The following is a 19923-nucleotide window of genomic DNA, read 5'->3' as shown; positions in this document are numbered from 1 at the left end:
GTAGTATATTTATACCATAGACTACTACTCAGCCATAAAAATTAATAAAATAATGCCATTTGCAGCAACATGAATTTATCTGGAGAATGTCATTCTAAGAGATGTAAGCCAGAAAGAGAAAGAAAAATACCATATGAGATCGCTCATATGTGGAATCTAAAACAAAACAAACAAAAAAAACAAAAAAGACAAACTTATCTACAGAACAGAAACAGGCACATAGACATAGAAGGAGACTATGGTTACCAGAGGGGAGAGGGTGTGGGAAGGGATAAATTGGGAGTTCAAGATTTGCAGACACTGAGAATGTATAGAATAAACAGCAAGTTTATACTGTATAGTACAGGGAAATATATTTAATATCTTATAGTAACTTATGTTGAAAAAGAATATGAAAATGAATACATGTATGTTCCTATATAACAGAAGGGTTGTGCTGTAAACAAGAAACTGATGCAACATTATAAACTGACTAGACTTTTTGAAACTATTTTAAAATAGATCAAAAACAAAAAAAAAGAAAAAAGATATTATTAAACCAAAAGAATAAAATACTGTTTCAGGCTACAACATGGATGAACCTTGAAACAGTATGCTAAAATAAGCCAGACATAAAAGAACAAATACTGCCCTTTTAGGTGAAGCGTATCTAAGTGTTCATTGTACTATTCCTGTGAATTTTCCAGAAGATTGAAGTCTATCAAAATAAAAATAAAGTGTATTATTCATTAAAAACATAAAACGATTCCTCACAGGAGGGCTTTAAATATTAAATGAAGAAATGAATGTAAAGATCCTGGAACAACACTTTGCATGTCCACAGTCACTGCTGTCACTGCCACCCAGAGGGTGGTGCCAGTGCTGATGAGAGCTGCCTCCACTCGCTCCCCTGCAGACAGGAGTGAGGGTCTGGGCTCTGACAGGCAGGGTGACCGTGAACCTACGTCAGGCACAGTCAAATCCCGGACTCTGCGTTAACCAACTTTCTTATACAAACTGCTACATGTAACGTAAACACGCTACAGGGATGTATCTTACAACACAGGGAATACAGCCAATGTTTTACAATAACTATAAGTGGAGCAACTATTGTACATCTGAAACTTATATCATATTGTAAATCAGCTATACCTTTATAAAAAATAAAAAATAATTTAAAAATGTTACAAATTTAGTATTCAATTCAGTTTTTAAGTAACTTCTAAACAGCTTAGAATGTATAAAAGCATTTAAGTGTGAGAAGTTTGTTTACATTTTCATTTACTTTCAGCCACCTGCTAAAAGAGAAATTAAACAATTTTTTAAACACAGCTTAACAACCACAACAACAAAAAGACAAATGTGAGAGTGAAGAGAAAATGGAGATTCAATACTTAAATGAAATCAGGGGGAGGTAAAGTCATAAAAATGGATGCCATGAAGTCAGGGTAAGTGTTAAAGGCCGACTAGAAATTCAGCTGTAAGATTCTTGGCAGCTAAAGCAAAAAGAAAAAGATGATGTGGTGGGTGGTAGAGCTCAGTGGTAGAGCATGTGCTTAGCGTGCACGGGGTCCTGAGTTCATGCCCCAGGGCCTCCACTAACAGATAATACACCTAATTACCTACGCCCCAAAAAGAGCCCCAAAGGAAAGGAAAAGAGAAATTTCTTTCCTAAAAAAACCTGATATTAAATTTAGATTAAATACTGAAAAAAAAAAAATAGAAAAAGATGAGTGACACAAGCGATAATGCCCGTGAGATAAATCTGCGGTGGCTGCTGGCAGGTCCCCACATCCCACGTGCGAAAATCTGAAACATCCTTCTCACCACTCAGAGTCATCCTCAGCCCACCCCACCCCTCCCCCTGTTAAAAGCAGGAGCACAGGCAGGGACCGGCCTTTGCTCTCTCTGTGTCATCACAGTGAGACAGGATGGAAGGGGGCAGAGCACAGCCATTCAAGGAAGGCCACAGCAATTAACATCAAAATGGTGAAGGATTCAACCCCCAATAGGCCTTGAGGCTCAGGATGCAGAGATTTAACTTCTAGCAGATCTTGAGCTTCATTATACACCCATTGTAATAGTAACATGGTGAATAACACGCCTCCAGCACCATGGCAGTCCCAAGGCTAGCCACAAAAGGTCAAAGGGTGGGAAATGGCCAAATCCTTGGGAATTCCATCCCCTTGCCCTTAGGCTGGTCGTTCTACTTATTAGCATATGAAACCACCAAGCCCATGAAAACCAGCAAAACAGCGCCGCCTCGCGGTCACCCCTCTCTCTCCCTCTTCGGAGAAGGCCCACACTCTTGTCTGTGGAGTGTGTACCTACTTTTAATCTGAGCACCCAACCCCCACACCTCGTGGCCTTTCTCTTGCCTTTCAATGTATCTCTCTGAATAAATCTACCTTGACTCAACAGTGGCTTGCTCTTGAATACTTTCCAGCACGAAGCCAAGGACCCACATCTGGCGGGGCACATCTCAGGGGCTCAACCAAAGCCTGGGACACAGCCCTTCTCATGCCCCACGTTTTTTCTTTCCTGTATCAACAGGACTGGGCTGTGAAGGGAGCTCTGAGGCCCCAGTGAAGGGAGCTCTGAGGCCCCAGCTAAGGGACAGAAGCAGCTACCAGGGCTCAAATTGGCGGGCAGACACTCCCCCAGCAGGGGCCCTGGGGTCGGCCTGGTTCTCTGTGGTTCCCTGTTGTGCTGACTCCCCAGCCAGAGAGCGTTCTCCCTAGGCCTGTCCCCACAAAACCCTTCTCTCCAAAATACAAGCACATCATGTCACAGTCCTCTTGTTCAACCAGGAAATGTTCAGCCCACGTTTTCCTTCCCAATTAAAGAACCTAACTGTCCTCCATCCCATCCCACCACTTCTTTCTTTGTGAGAACTCTGTACTCCCCACACACCATCCTGAATGCAGGTGCCTTGCTGGCTGGGACCGAGATGTTTCAGTCTCACACATCCTGCGTCCATTCACTTTCCCCTTGCTACCTTAAAAAAGCCTTTCCTGAGTCTCCTACCCCTCTGATTCTGAACTTCACAAAGTGCTGTGGTTACAGTCACTATGTGCATACATCCCAGGTTTTGGCTAGGTTTCCTTCGCGAGATCATCATTAAGGAGCTGCATCAAAAAGTTTAAAGAGGTTATTCTTACATCTGAGTGGAGGAGCCTGCATAAAATTTAAATGGCTTTGAAGAGAGAGTTAACCAGGGACAGAGAGGTCGCAGGTCATAGTCAACAGTGTCATGAGGCAAAATGTTCTTCAAAGGCTCAGAGTGGCTTCTGAACACGGAGTTGGCAGGGAGGAGGTGCCAGGCAGTGAGTGGGGTGGGTGACACAGGGTACGCTCCCCCAGCGGGGGAAGAATTGGATATTGTTCTATTTTTCTAAACAATTTCTTACTACCTTTTTCTCTTATCGTCACATACAATTTCCTATGAATTAAGAAAATCAATATCAGTCATTTGGGCCACTTGGGAGAAGCTACATGATGCCATTCACAGGGCTGGGACATGACAGCCACCCCAGTCTTGGTTGAAAGACCAGTCGGGGTATTTCCAAGGTAATCACGGGCATGCGGCAAACTCCCCATCTTCAATGACCTCATCTCAAAGGTGGGGCCAATAAAACTACCAAGCAAAGTGCGTGATGATTATGGCCGACATCTGTTTACTAGGTAAGTGCCCGTGACAGCTGCCGCTTAATGGGGAATGATTATGATCAATGAGGCCCAGTCTACATGGACACACGCGCCCTGCCTTCCTGCCTTGGTGCAGCAGCAGAGCTTGTTTAGCTGAGATGGACGCCCCCAGAGCAGCCCCGACGGGAAAGCTCCCAGCTCTGCACGGCGAGGCGAGTTCCTTTCCTTCTGAGAGCTGATCACAGTTTGCAGTCGTCTGTTTTTATGTTTATCCCTTTTGTAACTGCCTCTCCTCCGGAGTTTTGCTCAAGCAGCACAGGGCCAGGTGTCTCTTGCTTCCTGCTGGGTATTCTGGGCTGGGTGACAGCCAACTCCACGTCTGGCTCTGGTGCTGAACGGAGAGGGCAGAAGTCCCAGGGGCCCATGCTGAACCGAGGCCCCTGCACCCAAAATTTTGGTCTGGCTTTGGGCAAATTACAGTCTTCTTTACCCTGAGATTCCTCATCTGTCCATGAAAATAACTGCCCACGACACACAGAGTTACAAGGATTAAAGGAAATCACCAAATTCACAACCTATTCAAGGGGCTACCAGTGCGTCCTCAACAGACTCATGCTGCCTTTACGGTTCTGACACATGCCAAGTGGGGCGGCTGCACACAGTGAACACTGCTAAGTGCCAGTGTGTTAAGAGCTTCATGTGTGCTATAATACTCTTTACAACTTACAACAATCCCAGGAAGGAACGAATATTATCATGCCCATTTCACAGATTCACCAACAGTTTAAGAGAGGTTACATTCTAATCCAAGACCCTATGGTGAGGAAATGGCGATTTAAACCTGAATCTGGGCCCAGGCCTGGGCTCCATCTCTCTCCCATCCACCTGACCACTTGCCTATGAAATCCACCTGTCCAATACACATGTTTGCAGCCGGCCAGCTCTTAAATGTAATGTGTGCCACCATTTGTCAATGTTTGTTAATTACCATAATCTGTTCTCAGAAACCACTACAGAAAAGAAAGGTGGACTCACGTCCCTGCCCACAAAGAAGAGGAATTCTGCCTTGCCTTCACCTGTAATGTGCAGAAACCCTTCCCTACACCACCAAATCCTTTTGTATGCTTCCTCCATGTTTATGTTTGCACACGGCTTATTAAAGTAGAAGGTACCTGTGGTAATTCCATCTCGGGTGCTTTCCAAGTTTCCAGATATCCATAATCAGTCTGTGAACGAAAATACTACAATGTGAATGAAAATACTGCAACCATGTCAGTAAACAAAGCATGCTGAAACCAAGTCATCAGCGGCTGCCTCCAACCCCCAGCAAGGACAGGCCTGCAGCCCAGCCTCTGCAGCCACTCACAATGGTGCCCTCTGAGCAGACTCAGAATAAGAAAGAAAAGGATACTTGCCCTAGATAGCTAGGTGCTTGTCTAAAGAATGTATTCAGTGAGTCCAAATGTTTGCTTCCTCCCATAAATAGAAAAGCACTAAATTCTTGAACTTGAGATACCTGGCTTTCTTTAGATAACAAGCAATCTTTTATTGTTCCAACTACCTGGTCTTTGTTGTAAAGCTCCTGTATATCTTAACTCCTCCCCTACCTCTTGGGAGCAGTCCCTCTGAGTGATCGGAGAGGCTGTCATACCGGCTCGAGACCTCCCGCCAAATAAAACATAACTCTTAACTTTTAGGCTCAACGTTTATATCAATCAAGTCTCTGAATAGACACAACTCATCAATTCTTTAATGGAACACACTGGATCAGGAACCAGAAGCATGTTCTAGTCCCGAAAACTACGGGTTCCTCTTTCTTCCTGTCATTATACAATCCCACCAGAACTCATTATTTTGCTGTCTGCTCACTTGGCAACCAAACTCCGAGAAGAGTCAACTCAACAGAGCACCATGCTGGGGAGAACCCCTCGCAGCAGCACAGCGGGCTGCCTGCCCTCCCGCACGCTCTGCTGACCCCTAGTGTCCTCCGTGGAGACCAGGCCAACAGAGCTGTTCCCAACAGCTGCAAAGTCCCACACATTAAATAAAAGCATTTTATTTTATATGATATGTTACGTATATACCCATCTCTGAAAACAGCTTTGCCAGAAGCCCAAATCTTCAATATTAATCTGCAAAGGCAAATCCGGTCCCCAAGGGAAAACAAGTCTTAAGACGATGCTAAGGCCTCCAAAGTCCTCTCCAGGACGGTCAACCAAACTGCCTGCAGGTCTGCAGCTGCAGGCGGCTACATGTCTGCTTTTAAAGCAACCCCTTCCTGCCCTCGGGCGCTACAATGTCCCTCTACGCCCTCCCATGTCAGGATAAGAGCAGCCGCTGCAGAACCTTGCAGGGCAGCACTGACAGGACTGGACAAAGAGGATCAGAGCTAAACTAAGCCTTGTCACTGTCACTTTACAGATGAAGATATATATAGAGAGAGGTGGGGTGATCTTGCTCAAAGTCACACAGCTAATAAGTGGCAAAGTCTATAACTCTGCTCCTCCCACCGGTGTGACGCCCCAGCTGGGATGCCCACAGGGTTCTCTCGTGCCTGCCTGACCAGTCCTTTACTGTCTCTCATAACCCACCACAGGGTCTGACCCTAGCCTGCTTTTTCAGCATCTTTTCCCTCCAGTCTCTCAGGAACAAGGCTGCTCTGGCCACTCTATGACTTCCGGCTTCCCAAAACCTCCGTGCTCAGGCTGGTCTTGCCTGTGCATCCGGCCCCCTGCTCAGAGGCACTTCCTACCCTGCAGGAGGATGATTCCACTCTCCACAGGGACACTCCCTCAGGGGAGCCCTCTCATGGCCCTCGACACGGCAGGTGTCCCAGGCCACATCCCTAGCTGCCCCATTAGGACTGCGGGTGCCCAGGTCTGCTAGTCAGACCAGCAGCCTCAGAGCCAGGGATTATACACGGGTCACCCTGCAAACCTACTGCCCGCCTCACAGCCCCCAGCCAGCAGGTCACCTGGAAGTCACAGCAAGTGCCCCACCTCATCCAGAAGTCTCTTCATTTGCGAGCATCGCTGATGACTGTTTTCCAACCTTTGGTCAGTTTCACACAAAACAGCAGCTTCCACTGTGAAGCGGGGGGTTTTCACTTCTGCTCCCCATCCTTACTGGAAACGTCAAGGGAAACCAAAAGGCCTTACCTCAACCCTTTTCTGATGACACCTTCCCACCCACAATACTAACATGCTCAAGAGCTTTGGGTCCACGTGATTTTGTTTCCCTTACGCTAAGTGGCTTAAAACACTGCAGGATTATTTCTGTTTTGAGGGTATTTGTACTCAGTTCATCGGCTTTAATCTGTTTTTGTCTCTCGCTTCAGTATCCCTAGCAGTTGCCTCTTCTTACTCCCTACAGCAGCCTCCCTCCCAACATCTAGTCTAGGAAATCAGCTGTGATGAGGGGCCCGGGCGCAGTCACAGAAGATGGAACTAAGGCACAGAGAGGCTACATAATTTGCCCAAGAAGATCAGCTTCAACCCCCAACAGTGTGTGCCACTTCCCTCTGTTTAACACTTATGCTAAGCAAGCTAACTTTTTGTAGATTATGGTTATAAACAGATGAGGTATCAAAATACATACAAGGACACACCTCAACTCTAAGATGTTCATTAACTCCACTATTTTGTTTCTATTTATTTTATTTCTATTAAAAAAATTTAAGAACCTCTGCACTCAATATAGCAAAATGTTACTGGGTTTTAAATCCAGAATATAGAGGTGTTAAGTGTGTCATTACTCATCCTTATTTGTATGTTCACAAGACTAAATGATTTGAAAGTCTCTCTCCCCTCCCCCTACTCACTACTGGCTCTCACCAGAGCTCCCAGACCACACATCTAACAGCCTTTCACTTACCCACAGCTGAACTCATCAGTTTTCCCCCAGAACTCCCTCTGCAGCTTTCCCTCCTCAGAGCACAGCAGGACCATCATTTACCTCAATAATCCACCCAGAAACCTGGGCCTTACTCCATCCTACCTTCACAGACAGCATTCATCCTTTCTTTTTACCATCTAAACATACCTTCAATCTGTTGGCTTTTACCCACTGACCATCCTACCGCTCAAGTGGAAGCCAACAACACTGCCCACCTGGACTCACGAGTCTCCCAAGTGGCCTCACAGCCTCTCTCCCCTACTTGAGACAAATGGGATTGTGTCACTTCCGTGCTTTTAGGACTCTTTTCAAACCCACTGTTCTTAGAAGAAACTCCAAGTTCTTCACCTGGTGAAGGTCTTTGCCATGAAAATGTCAGCTCAGGGAGGGCAGGACACGCCCTCTCCCCTCGGCCCCGCCCCCTGGCAGAGCAGCAGCTTGGGAGGACCTGCTGAGCTACACCAGCCTGTGTTCTAAACCTGGTCTTGAGTTCTTAGCAAACTGCTTCACTTATCCATACAAACCCAAGGTAGATTAGATAGATTTTAGATGTTGAGCTAGACTATTGATTTGGGGATTTTGCACTAGCAACCTGCAAGTACATATTCTAATGATTCTGTCTTCTTAAAACCACACCCAGATTTAAGTAGTATCTGTGAAATGTCTTCGGAGTAAAAGGGACTGTACTTTAACAGACTTTATGTTTTACAACATGAACAACCCGGACAGGGTCACAAATGGAACCGCATCACAAGTGACAGAAGACAGGTGAGAGGCATATAGCAACAGGTCACAAAGATGGTAAGAGCAAAGTTGTTTCTCCAACTCCCAAAAACATTCCTCAAAGAACCGAAAATTCTGAATTTTGAACGTAAAATACTAGCATATAAAGAAATAAAATAAATAATCCTCTTCATCAGGGTTTCAAGATCTGACTCCAGAACTTTTAGCATGCCATACTGAATACTAGCACAGAAACATCAGATGGACTAATGGTGAGTAAGTTCCCGGAAAACTGCAGTAATTCCTCCACTTGTAAAAGGACATACACTCACCTGTTGAAGGTGAATGTAAACCGCATTCTGGAGAAATTCGGAAGCTTCCAGGCTCTGCTTCTGGATGGCAAGAACACGGACAGCTTGGAAGCATGCTTCTAACTGAGTCACCGGCATTCTTACACTGCAGGGGGAAAAGGAGGCCCCCAGTCAAGAGCAGAGATGTTCCTGTCGTGTCTCGCAGGCCGTCCCTCGGGGACTCAGTGCCCTGCAAGCAGCCCGGCCCCAGGCGAGGACCTGCAGCATGGCCCACCCTAGCAGGAGGGGCACTGTGCTTGAGAAAGCCCATCCCCGATGGGGGCAAGAGGGGCTGGTGGGGTTGTGTGAACCTATAAATGCTCACAGAAATACACCTGCATACATTCAAGTGATACAATTAACAGTAGCAGGCTATTTAACAAAGTTTCAATTGTCAGTGTTAATTTTACCATTCCTTTCCGCTTGTCCCCTGCACTCTGAGACAGGCTTAGGCTCTCTCACACCTGCAGCTCTGATGCAATAGTTGTGAAGTTATTTTACTTTGCTGCAAGTGTCTTCGCTCCCCGTGTCACTGTGACTATCGTCTCTTAACACACTCAGATGTCTTCCTGGATCTCTCCCTGAGTTCCTTGCTCCTGCTTCTCAGATCCTGAGATAAAGGACAAGTGAAGACACATGACCAGAACAGGCACTGTGGACTTGACAAAAGTCCTCAGTGATCCCCTAGGTTAGTGCTGCCCACCCCTTACCTTCGATTCTCAAGGTTCTGCCCAGGGTGACATCCAGACAGGAGAGAGTCTTGGGCCAATTAAAAGCTGTGTGGCTTGGGTGCGGGGACATGTGCAGGAGCTGGTTCCGGAGCGGGGCCCCTCCCCACCTCTGCTCCTCTCTCCCCCGAGGCCCCGCTGCCAAGCCCCCAGGCTCCCTGATCTTCTGTCCTTCTCTTCTACTCTACTCCAAGCCCTTTTCCTCTTCCTTTATTCCCTAATTATCGCCAGCTGGAGTGAGTTTTCAATCACAGTATCTGAAAAAATTTCCTGCAGCTGAAAAAGAGGTCTCCAGAGGTCAAGCCCATATGCTGGTTCCTGAAGAGAGCCCCTGGTTAGGGGGAACCTCACCAATACTCATGGGGCATCAGACATGTTGCAGGGCCGACCATCCCTAACAAGAGTTTGCTGAGACCCCAAGGCACACACAGCATCCCTGCTCACAAAAATGTAGTTGGCCCACTTATCCGTTATAAAGAAGCAAAAATACAAAATTGCTCATGTTTCTTACTAAAATTATTTATGAGGTGGAAAAAGAAATTGTAATAGAAAAGAACAAATTTGACTCCATCTCAGATGTGTTCCTTTGGCTTTAACCCTGTGTCCTGTTTTCTAGACTCAGACTTGCTAGCTCTGCAACTTTTGTAAAAGAAAGTTGCCTTTAGCCTGAAATATCCAGGAGAGCCTATTCTCTGGGCTCTGATCTTTAAGGATGTTAGCTCTTCTGCACTTATGTAGAGATGGCAAGTTGCAAAATAGAGAATAACCTTTGTTTTTTTTGGAGGTTTTACAGGGGCACCATGATTTGACCCACATGGACAGCTGCAAGAACAAAGGATTCCAAGGACAAACAATTTGTACAGCAAGAAGTTTGCAACAACCAAACACACCCACACGCCTTTTTAGTATAAAAGGATACTGAATTCTGACTTGGGGAAGACGGTTCTCCAGGACATCAGTATGCCATCTTCTGGGTCTGCCAGCCTTTCAAATAAAGTCACTATTCCTTGCTCCAACACCTCACCTCCCGATTTATTGGCCTGGCATGCAGCAAGCAGAAAGAGTTTGGACTTAGTAACAAAATGACTGCATTGGAGGTAGTATGTCTCCCCTGTTTCCTCATTTCCGGTATGTCACAACGTATCAATTTTATATGATGTTTAACAACACAACCAAAAACCCTATTATACAGAATTGATTCCACAGAAATAAAATTATTTCTACTCCTTCAAAACTTTTTTCTTTTTTATTTTACTTTGTTTGGCTTATTCAAAAGTAAATAAAAGTCAAATCATTTTATTTCACATATTTTTGTTATAGCTACATATTTTAAGTAGTACAGAGATATTTAAATTGCAATAAAAATTGTTCATATATTAGTATAAAGATATATACACAACAAGTGCAGATTAGGAAAGGAGTGAATATTTACTAAAAATCCACTGCACATCCAGTCTTTTACAAGCATATCCTGGAATATAAGCTCTATTATCCAGGGGTCCCCCACCCCCATTCTCACTGCCGAGTCCCTTAGTAATCAACTACCAAGGCACCAGCATTGAAACACGCGATCAGTATTTTAGGTATAAATGAGGGAATTAGCTCATTGAATTCTAAAACAAAAACCTTAAAATAAATACTGAACTTACTTACAGACAAAGAAACTTGGACACAAAAAAGTACAGTTTCTTCCCCAAGGTCACAAAGCTAATAACTGGTAAAGGCAAGATTTGAACTCATCTGCCTGATTCTAAAAATTAAGGTGGAAGTCCCCTTCGACTGTGGAGGATCCAGCAGCACAGCCTATCACCCTATCTTTGTTCAGATCTAGCCTTAGACAGCCTGAGACAGCACCCCATTCCTATGGAACTCGAGGGCAAATCATAACAATAAGGATTTTATATCCAGTAGTTTCTTAGTTCTCATTTATATAAAGCGTCAGCAGGTCAGCACAAAAACTCTGGAAAACATGAGTGGGTCCAGAGCTTTTTGCTGATAAGAAACTCAGTCTATCAGGACAGAGTGACCTTCCCATGAGAGGCCACATGGATATAAACTAAAGGCAGCTGAGCAATGAAAACTAGCAAGACCCTGGAACTCAAGCAAGTAGGATCCCTGCCATCCCCCACCCAGGTGCCTCTTCACCTGCATGGACACAATGGCAGAAGACCCATTTTCTTGTCCAAGTTACAACATCATGTATTCTCACCCATAAAAAGTTACGACTCTATGCTGTCTTAAGTCCTATCCAACTCAAATATGATACCAATATCTCAGCAGAATGTCTATGTCTCCAATTCCTCTCTTCTATTAGGAGAATATTTCTATGGCCACAAAGCAGAAATCCAATTAAAAATACCATGCACTAAGCCTGATGAAAGTCTGCGTAAGAGACTTTGCTCTCACGCTCAGTGAATGAAAACTCAGAAAAAGTGGTCCTTCTCCCTCAGCATGTGGGAGGTAGCCTGATTGTGTGTGTGTGTGTGTGCGTGCGCGTGCGCAAGCGTGTGTGTGTGTGTGTAAATGAAATACAATGAATTCTGGGATGTGTACAGATTTTTTTAATGTTACTGTCATTTCATGAGGATGAGACAACCTTTAAAGTAATATGAATCTAGTGTTCTGAGAGAGTCTCAGGCACTTTTGGTGGAGGAGGGGAAAGGGGCAAGGAAAGGAGGAAAGAAGTAAATGAAGCAAAGGAGTAAGAATACTGCTAGGGAAACTCAAAACATTAATTTTGTTCCTACTTGCATCACACACAAATTAGGGACTAGCTTTCCCCCATGTCTTGTCAAGCACTGAGTTGCAGAAGAAGAGGTGACAGCCCATTTCTCACTGAGCTTGTGACTGTACGTGGCATCTTATAGACACAAATCATTTACCCTGATCAAATACTCTAGCAGCAGGCCGTAATTCTCCTATTTTGAGAGACAAAAAAAAAAAACCAAAAAAAAAAAAAACAGCAGTTCAAAGAGGGTATATAACCTGACAAAAGTCAGAGTACCAGTAAAAAAGACAGGATGAATTCAAACTCAGATCTGAATGCAAAGTATGCTCTTCCCACTCCCAGGACTGGAAAATCCTTAACACACATTATTCCCATCTCCCCTGCAATGTTCCTGGCACCAAGCGTTTCCCATGGTGATGTTCTCCAGTTCTCACAGACACAGCGCTCTGTGCAGCCAATAACCTCCATCGGACCTTGATCATCTACCTGCCACGCCCACCAGGCTTCACCATAAAGGCAGGAAAGCTGGCTTTCAAGTGCATACAAAGCCACCCCTGGTCTAACCTGGGCTCTTCTGCAGCTTCTCCAGCCTAAAGGCAGCCATGAAATTACTCACAGTTTGCACATGAGCCACACTACCTCTCTCCATCTCTCTCCCCAACTATACTACTTAGCTATGGCCATTTTGATAATTTTGGAAACAAATTTTTAAAAACAGAAAAGAAAGGATTCTGGAACAAGTACTTAATACTTACAATTTTAAATGACAAGTTACAAAGTGAGTATTTAAAAACCGAATCTGCCTTCTTAGCTGTCAGTTTAAACAGTTAAAAAATATAATAGCAAAAAATTCTCACTTACAAAATTAACAAAAACATCAACAATAATCTGGAATAAACTCAAAAACAATGCCCATGTTGTACATGAAGAAACTACAGGACTATACTTAGGGGTAAAGTAAGAGGTGTGAATGTAGAGACATCAACAAATTCTATGGAGGAAAGCAGTTTTGTAAAGATGTAAGTTCTCCTAAAGATAATTCAAAACTTACTAAAAAATCCCATGAAAACTCTTATCTGATTTTTTTTAACTTGAGCAAAGGATTTTAGAATTCTTCAGGAAAAATAAAGTCATAATAATAACCAAGAAAGTTTGGGATGGAAGAAAAGAATCAAAATAAATCGCACTGTCAGACATTAAATAAATGTTTACAATATGTAAGATATAGCGCTGGAGTAAGAAAGTAAGATTGACAGAAATAAACCATGAAATCAAAAAGAGATTCTAGTGTACATAACTATTTTGTACAGGTGGGATTTCAAATCAAAGAGGAAAGTATGAATTCAATAATTGTCCTGGGACAATCAGAGAATCACCTGGAAAGAACAAATTCTATTCCAGTCATAATGACCACAAGAAAAATTACAGATAGTGATGTAAATATTAAAAAGTACTAATAAGAGCAAATACAACTCTTTGCTCATATTAATTCAACTTCTCCTCACTATAACAAGTACTATTATCATCTCCATCTTAGAGATTAAAAAAAACCTACAGAAGAGATTTATACCATTATAAGAAAGTATTTCTAAGAATAATACCAAAGATAAAACCCAAAAAGAAGACATTTACTATCTTAAGAATATTTTGGGCCACAACAAATATAAACTTACTGAACAAAATGAAAGGCAAGAAATTACAAGAAAAAACTCTGTGATACATGTTGATGAAGACAAGGGGTTAATGTTCATAACATACAAAGAGCTGTCACAAAGCAACAAGAAGCTCCCTCACTTAAATGTGTGCAATGGACAAAAGGGATCATTCACTTTTTAAAAGTCAGATGGGTAATGAGTGAAAAATGCTCAATACCTCACTGGTCATCAAGTGCAAACTAAAACAATGATAAAGCACTTTTGCTCATCATATTGGCAAATATTTTTAAAAGATATTCTAGCTAGTGTCCATCTGTGAGAGAACAAACTGTGAGCGACCTTTTTGGAGGACAACATGTCAATGGATATGTAAACTCTGAAAAACGTGTGTACACACAGACTTAACTCCACTTTAGGAATCGTTTTGTTTAGAAAACAAAATCAGTTCAAAAAGATGTACTCATCAGGGCATTTACACAGCACTGTTTACAATGGTGGGAAGAAAAGCTGAAGAGAAATCATATCCAGTGATAGAGAATTGGTTACATAAGTTATTCTACATCTTTTCTTTCCCCACTGGAGAAGGAATTTCTAGAGTCACTTGAAAGGAGCCTGTGATGAATGTAATTGTCACATCCAGGGACTAAATTTCCAGAAGCCTTAACTAAAGGAATACTCATACAAGATCACAAGAATGTTTGTACAAGAAGGATGCCAGTCCAACATCCTTTCTGACAGTGGAAAATGGAGAAAACTTAAGTGTCCACCATCAAGACAATGACGCGGTAAATCACGGTGAGCTGTGGGGACTGAGGGGGCCGGCGTTTCGGCGTGGTCCAGTTCCTTGTCCACAGCACTCTCCCACCAAATTTGTCCTTACACAAGAGACCACACCTGCACATCAGGAGACCCCTCCACTCTATCTGAAAGGACCGGGTGAGTCTGCAGTGGGAGGACGTCTATGATATACCCCTGAGTGAATAAAGCGAGCTGCAGAAAACTTATAGTATGACCTTATTTTTCCATAAAGCATGTATACACACACATTTCTAATATACGTGTATGTATGTATGTGTATATATATATGTCATAGGCATAAAGTCATGAAATATATACACCACATTGTCAACAGTTTTTACTCTCAGGAAATAAGGGGAAGGGAGGTAGGGGCCTTTTGGTACCACCACAGTTCTCTTTTCAGTATTTCAGTTAAGTATACTTGGAATTTAAAAGTTTATTTAAGTCCGAAGTAAAATGCACGATGCATCCACAAGGCAGAATGCTATACTGGTCATTAAAAATCATGCCAGGGGAGATAGAATATTGTAGAAAAACATGTAATAAGCCGAAAGGAAAATGGAGGTCTCCACACAGTAAACAGGCACAGAGTGCTCGCTGGTTTTTATGACAGAGGTGATACACACTGACGAAAAGAACAGAAAATCGATGATAAAGTGTTAATTATTATCTCTGAGTAGTGGGACCATGATAGCCTCTTTTGCCCCTTTTATTCACACTTATTATATTAAATACACATTATTTTTCATCTAAAAAAAAAGCATTTTTAGATGTGTAGTAAAGCATATTGGAGAAAATACACGAGTACTTACAGAAACAAATATCTAGGAGACACCGCAGCAGTGTCACACAATGTAGAACGGGCGATCTTGAATAACACCGTGCAGTTACATAAGGACCCACAAAGTGAGAGCACCTGCTGTAACAGGGAGTGGCCCCCTTCTATTTGTCAGTTGTGTCTTCAGGGCTGAGGCAGTTCTGAGCACGGCCAGTGTCAGTGCTGGTGTCTGGATGGATGCCACTGGAGGTGAGGGCACCTGTAAGCTGAGAGGAAGAACAGAAAACATCCTCTGCTTTTTCTGTCTTGTTTCTTTGTTACTTTAAAAGAGAGGCATAAATAAGATAAACTGAATCTTCCCTACTGAAATTTCAGTAATGAAACCGTTTTTAAAGTCTTCACAGCTTATATTCTGCCTATACCTGTCTTTCCAACATAGCATCATATTTATTAAAAGTTAATTAACTCAGTTAATTAACTCCCTGTTGAAACCTTCTATTAAAGAACACGAAATGCACTACGTAAAAGCACCACGCCTGCAGTGACTACCTTAGCTGTCTTGACGGCAGTGCAGTCAGCCCCCACTGTACCGTGGCCCTGAGCTCCTGATGCTGGTAAGAGAGCACGCTGCCACCTCAGATGGAGAGAAACTGTGAAAGCATTTTCTGAAGTCAACAGCACTGACAAAACATGACTGACAAATCCCAGGCACCTTGGAGGCTGTCATTTTCTGTTTCTGGCTAACACCGGTCAATGAGCAGAACCACCCCTTTCACGAGCCATGGGACTCACGTGGGAAGCAGTTTTGGAGAAATTTCCAGGTATAGAATGTAACCAACTACATGTAGAACTGTGACAAATGAAACGATGCAATACTCTGATTTTGGAAGACACTCAAAATATTCTCCTAAGCCTTAGTAGCTGGAAAGGCTGGGCTTCTCCTAAGCCACTTATTTATTTCACAGCCAGTGAGCATCTCCCACAAACCCTGTTTCCCTGTGTCTGATGGGCGCCTCAGGCACACATTGCTGTCGATCTTATAAGTCACAGGGCAGAGGCGTGTGTCTAAGGCCTGCAACCCTCACAAAGGCTCGCCTCATAGCCTCACTGTCTGAACTTGGCCGCATTTTCTCACCTGTTTACTTGGTATCTGTTCTTATGTAAGCTACCTAAAATGCTTCTTGGAACAAGTCAGAAGAATGAGTGGGTAGAGAAATAGACAGAGGGGCAGGTGAGAGTTGGGCAGACAAACAGAGGGACTCCAAGAAAAGGGGAACAAATAAAATTTCCTATGCAAAATCCTCTTCTAGTCAGGGAAGAAAACCACCATGGAGAAGTGTGAGGAGGCAGGTAGCTTAAGACTGTTTCCTGGATTTCATGAAAAGTCACACCAAGAGATGAGAGGGTAGAATTATAAATAATAAAATTAAAAAAGCATGCATGTTTGAAAAATATATCTACAATATGTACTTTCTAAAGAATAGATTCAAATCAGCAGGGCCCAATAACACAATCCTTGGGTATTTACAGAAGTGAGAATCCCACCTCCAAACCACAAGGCATCCCTTTGGAGCACTGAGAGTCTACCCGGGGCGGTCATAAAGCCGTCACCGCAAAAGCTATGCTATCCTGCACTTACGAGGAATGAGCAGCTGTGCTCGGGCTGCCCACGTGCATCATTTACACCCCACAGCACCTCTACGGGGGGGGATGCCTAGCGAGCCCCGTCTCTGCAGGACAGAAAACAAGTCCGAGAGAGGCTAAGCCGACATACCAGTTCTCCATCTCACAGGACTGGTCACTCCAGAGCAGGACTCGAACTCGGACCCACGATTGTAACCACAGTATTACCGTGCTTTATGTGCTTTTTGTGTGTATAATACATTTGTTTCTGGCATGAAAGGATATTTAATAAATGTTCGGTTGTCTTGTCTATCTCATTAGCTCACAATCAATCTTTGTACTGTTGAATTGTACTCTTTTCCCCTAGAGAAAGGAACAGAAAGAGCGGGGGTCAGAATGAGGTGGGGCTCCATTCTTTATCTGGTACCTCATCTCATCCAAGTCCCCAACCAGGGAGAAGGAGCAAATGTTCTCTTCATCTTTTAAAGAGAGGGCTCCACTGATGGTGACTTACTCAACTCCAAAACCAAGGCTGGGGGAAGGGCACATGCAGCAACCAGAGCAGTATCACGTGTAGGAAGGCGAAAAGAGCTCACGGGAGGGCTCAGGGGGTCAGTCTGATTTAATTTCAATCGATAAAAGAATACCACAGTCTAAAAATACTAGCATGCAATGAATTTGCTCTTTCTTGACATCTAGTAATTTTCCTCAGCCCACATGTAACATTATCATGAACCAGTGAAAGGAAGCGTCTACAGACAGGGAAAATCAAATGCCATAGGCAGGCTGAAACCCAGGCTGGAGGAAAGGAAGAGAAAGGGCATAGTTAAGAAGAGGGGAAAGGCTGGGAAATAGACATCATCACAAGGACTCTCAAGCATCATCCAACAATCATATAATCATTCATTCAAGAGAGAGTTACTGAGGTCCTATTTTGTGCAAATTGTACAGAGGGCAAAGCAAGAGTGCAGCGTCCATGGTGGCAGTAAGGGGCGGGGCTCAAATACACTTCTGATCCCGGTACCTTGCACACTTGTCCTCAGTATAAAGGCAAAAAAAAAATAAAGTAAAATAATACTATGTAAACTCAACGCATTGTTGAAAAAATATTAAAGAACACCTAATACCTGGACAGACGCACCACGCACATTCCTGGATCAGAAGACAGCGCTTTTGGAATGGCAGTGCTCCCCAGAGCGATCCGTATATTAAACGTGGTCTCGATCACAACCCCATTGGGCTCCTCTGCAGAAACTGACTAGATGCTGCTACAATTCATATGGGAATTCGAGGGTCTCAGTAACCAAAACGTACTTGAAAAAGAAGAACAACGTGAGAGGACTTGTAATTCTCAATTTCAAACCTTACAACTGGATCTCCAGGTGAGATTAGAAGCCATTTTTAAGTTATTTTTGTGTTTATTCTTATTTTCTAAATTCTCTACAATGAATATAACTGTTACAATAAGTAAAATAAAAAGTAAGGTATCTTTTAAAACATGCACACCGATTCATTCATTGGGAAAAAAATATTTTAACTATACAGAGGTAAACAAATATCTAGTGAAAAAGGACTACTTAAAAACAAGAGTGCACTTACATTTTTCATAAATTGAAAACTGAAAAGCACAAACACATCAAGTTTCTAGGGAGACCGATGCAACATATTAATAGTTATTTTCAAAAATTCTAATTGAACAATGAAAACTCAAGAAAGGGAAAATCGTGATTGACAGCCAACTGCAAACACATGGAGAGCAAAGGCCTAGAAATCACAGTTCTTTGAACTCTGCTACTAACTCAATAGGAGAGGAAATTCCTCACTGAGGGGACAGTGGAATCCCATGCATAAGACAGGATACACAGTACAAACTGCACTAGAATCGGGGGTGAATTTCTTAGAAGAATTCTAAAGGTAGAACATTGCTGAAAAACTATAAAAACACTGACAGACAGATTAAAACTCACAGTCATATATATTATATAGAAACATATGAAGTCTGCTCCCATGTTGCATAGAAATACAAACATATTTGTTCATTTATGGGCACTGATTACTTTACCCCAGGTAGAATATTTCAACTAAAACAAGTAATCAATAATACACTCCTCTTGTCAAATCTAGTTGATAAGTTACTCTGCTATCTAACCATAATGTGTCTAAGATAGATCTAAAATTATTCAAAAAGTTCTCTGTATGGTTTCTTGAACTCTTCTCAAAATTCCAAGCTTAATTTTAAAATAGATCTGAGCAGTATTTCTATATTACCTTTTCCCTCGTGAAATGAACAACATAGTCCGTTGTCAAAAGTCTGTCCTTACAATGATTCACGAGCACCGTATCCTAACAAAACAGCTGGACAGCAAGGCACTATCCAGACACTGTGACCAAACAAATGAAACACAAGGAAGACAGTGATCCTATTTTGGAGGGCTTATAATCTGTGTCAACACCGGGGTTTTTATTTGATTGGCTTGATGGGGTAGCAAAATAAAATCAATCAAGTACTTTCTTCTTTGAGCATTCTGTAAGTCATGACTGTTTTTAGTGTCATGAACAGGAAAGACTTAAGCATGACTTGATTACGTCAACTAGCAACAATCATCACTGGAGAGTGAGTAATAAAGAAGTTAACTGATAGCAATGCTTCTGCCTACATGAGACCTAAAATAAATCTGCACTGATCTCTGCAAGGAAAATGAGGAGATGAGGTCCACAATGAGAAAACAAACTAGCAAGAAATCAAAAAAGGAAAGACGCTTTCATTAACGATTCCAGGAAGTAGTGGAGCATGGTGTTGAAGAGCACAGATGCTGGGGACAAACATGAGGGGCTGAACTCCCACAGCACTGGGTAGCTGTGACACTGATATGTCAGTGAAATTTTCTGCCTCTCAGTCTCCTATCCATAGACTGGGAACAACAACAGCACCCGTCTCCTAGAACGGTACTAAGAATTAAGTTATTTTATATATAAAAGTTTAAATAAAATACCTCAGATTTTAAATATTACCCCAAAA

At 42.9% G+C, this 19923-nt stretch overlaps 1 protein-coding gene across 10 annotated transcripts in view; it reads right to left on the bottom strand.

The window, feature by feature from the left end:
* The window catches only part of LOC141576289 (trafficking protein particle complex subunit 9-like), a 145079-nt gene that overhangs the window by 12285 nt on the left and 112871 nt on the right, over positions 1-19923 (bottom strand). For 5 of the 10 annotated variants that reach the window (XM_074359081.1, XM_074359083.1, XM_074359082.1 and 2 more), the window contains 3 exons: positions 10253-10362; positions 8577-8700; positions 4800-4868 (listed from right to left, as the gene is read on the bottom strand). In XM_074359081.1, coding sequence (XP_074215182.1) covers positions 4800-4868; positions 8577-8700; positions 10253-10362 — 303 coding nt within the window. Of the gene's footprint in view, positions 1-4799; positions 4869-8576; positions 8701-9004; positions 9205-9304; positions 10363-15315; positions 15548-17055; positions 17268-18031; positions 18218-19923 lie in introns of all 10 variants that reach the window. The other 5 variants (XM_074359090.1, XM_074359087.1, XM_074359088.1 and 2 more) reach the window with 5 other exon arrangements.

The sequence above is a fragment of the Camelus bactrianus genome, chromosome X (assembly GCF_048773025.1).
Source record: "Camelus bactrianus isolate YW-2024 breed Bactrian camel chromosome X, ASM4877302v1, whole genome shotgun sequence".
NCBI lineage: Eukaryota > Metazoa > Chordata > Mammalia > Artiodactyla > Camelidae > Camelus > Camelus bactrianus.
This window is presented reverse-complemented; position numbering and strand designations above follow the sequence as displayed.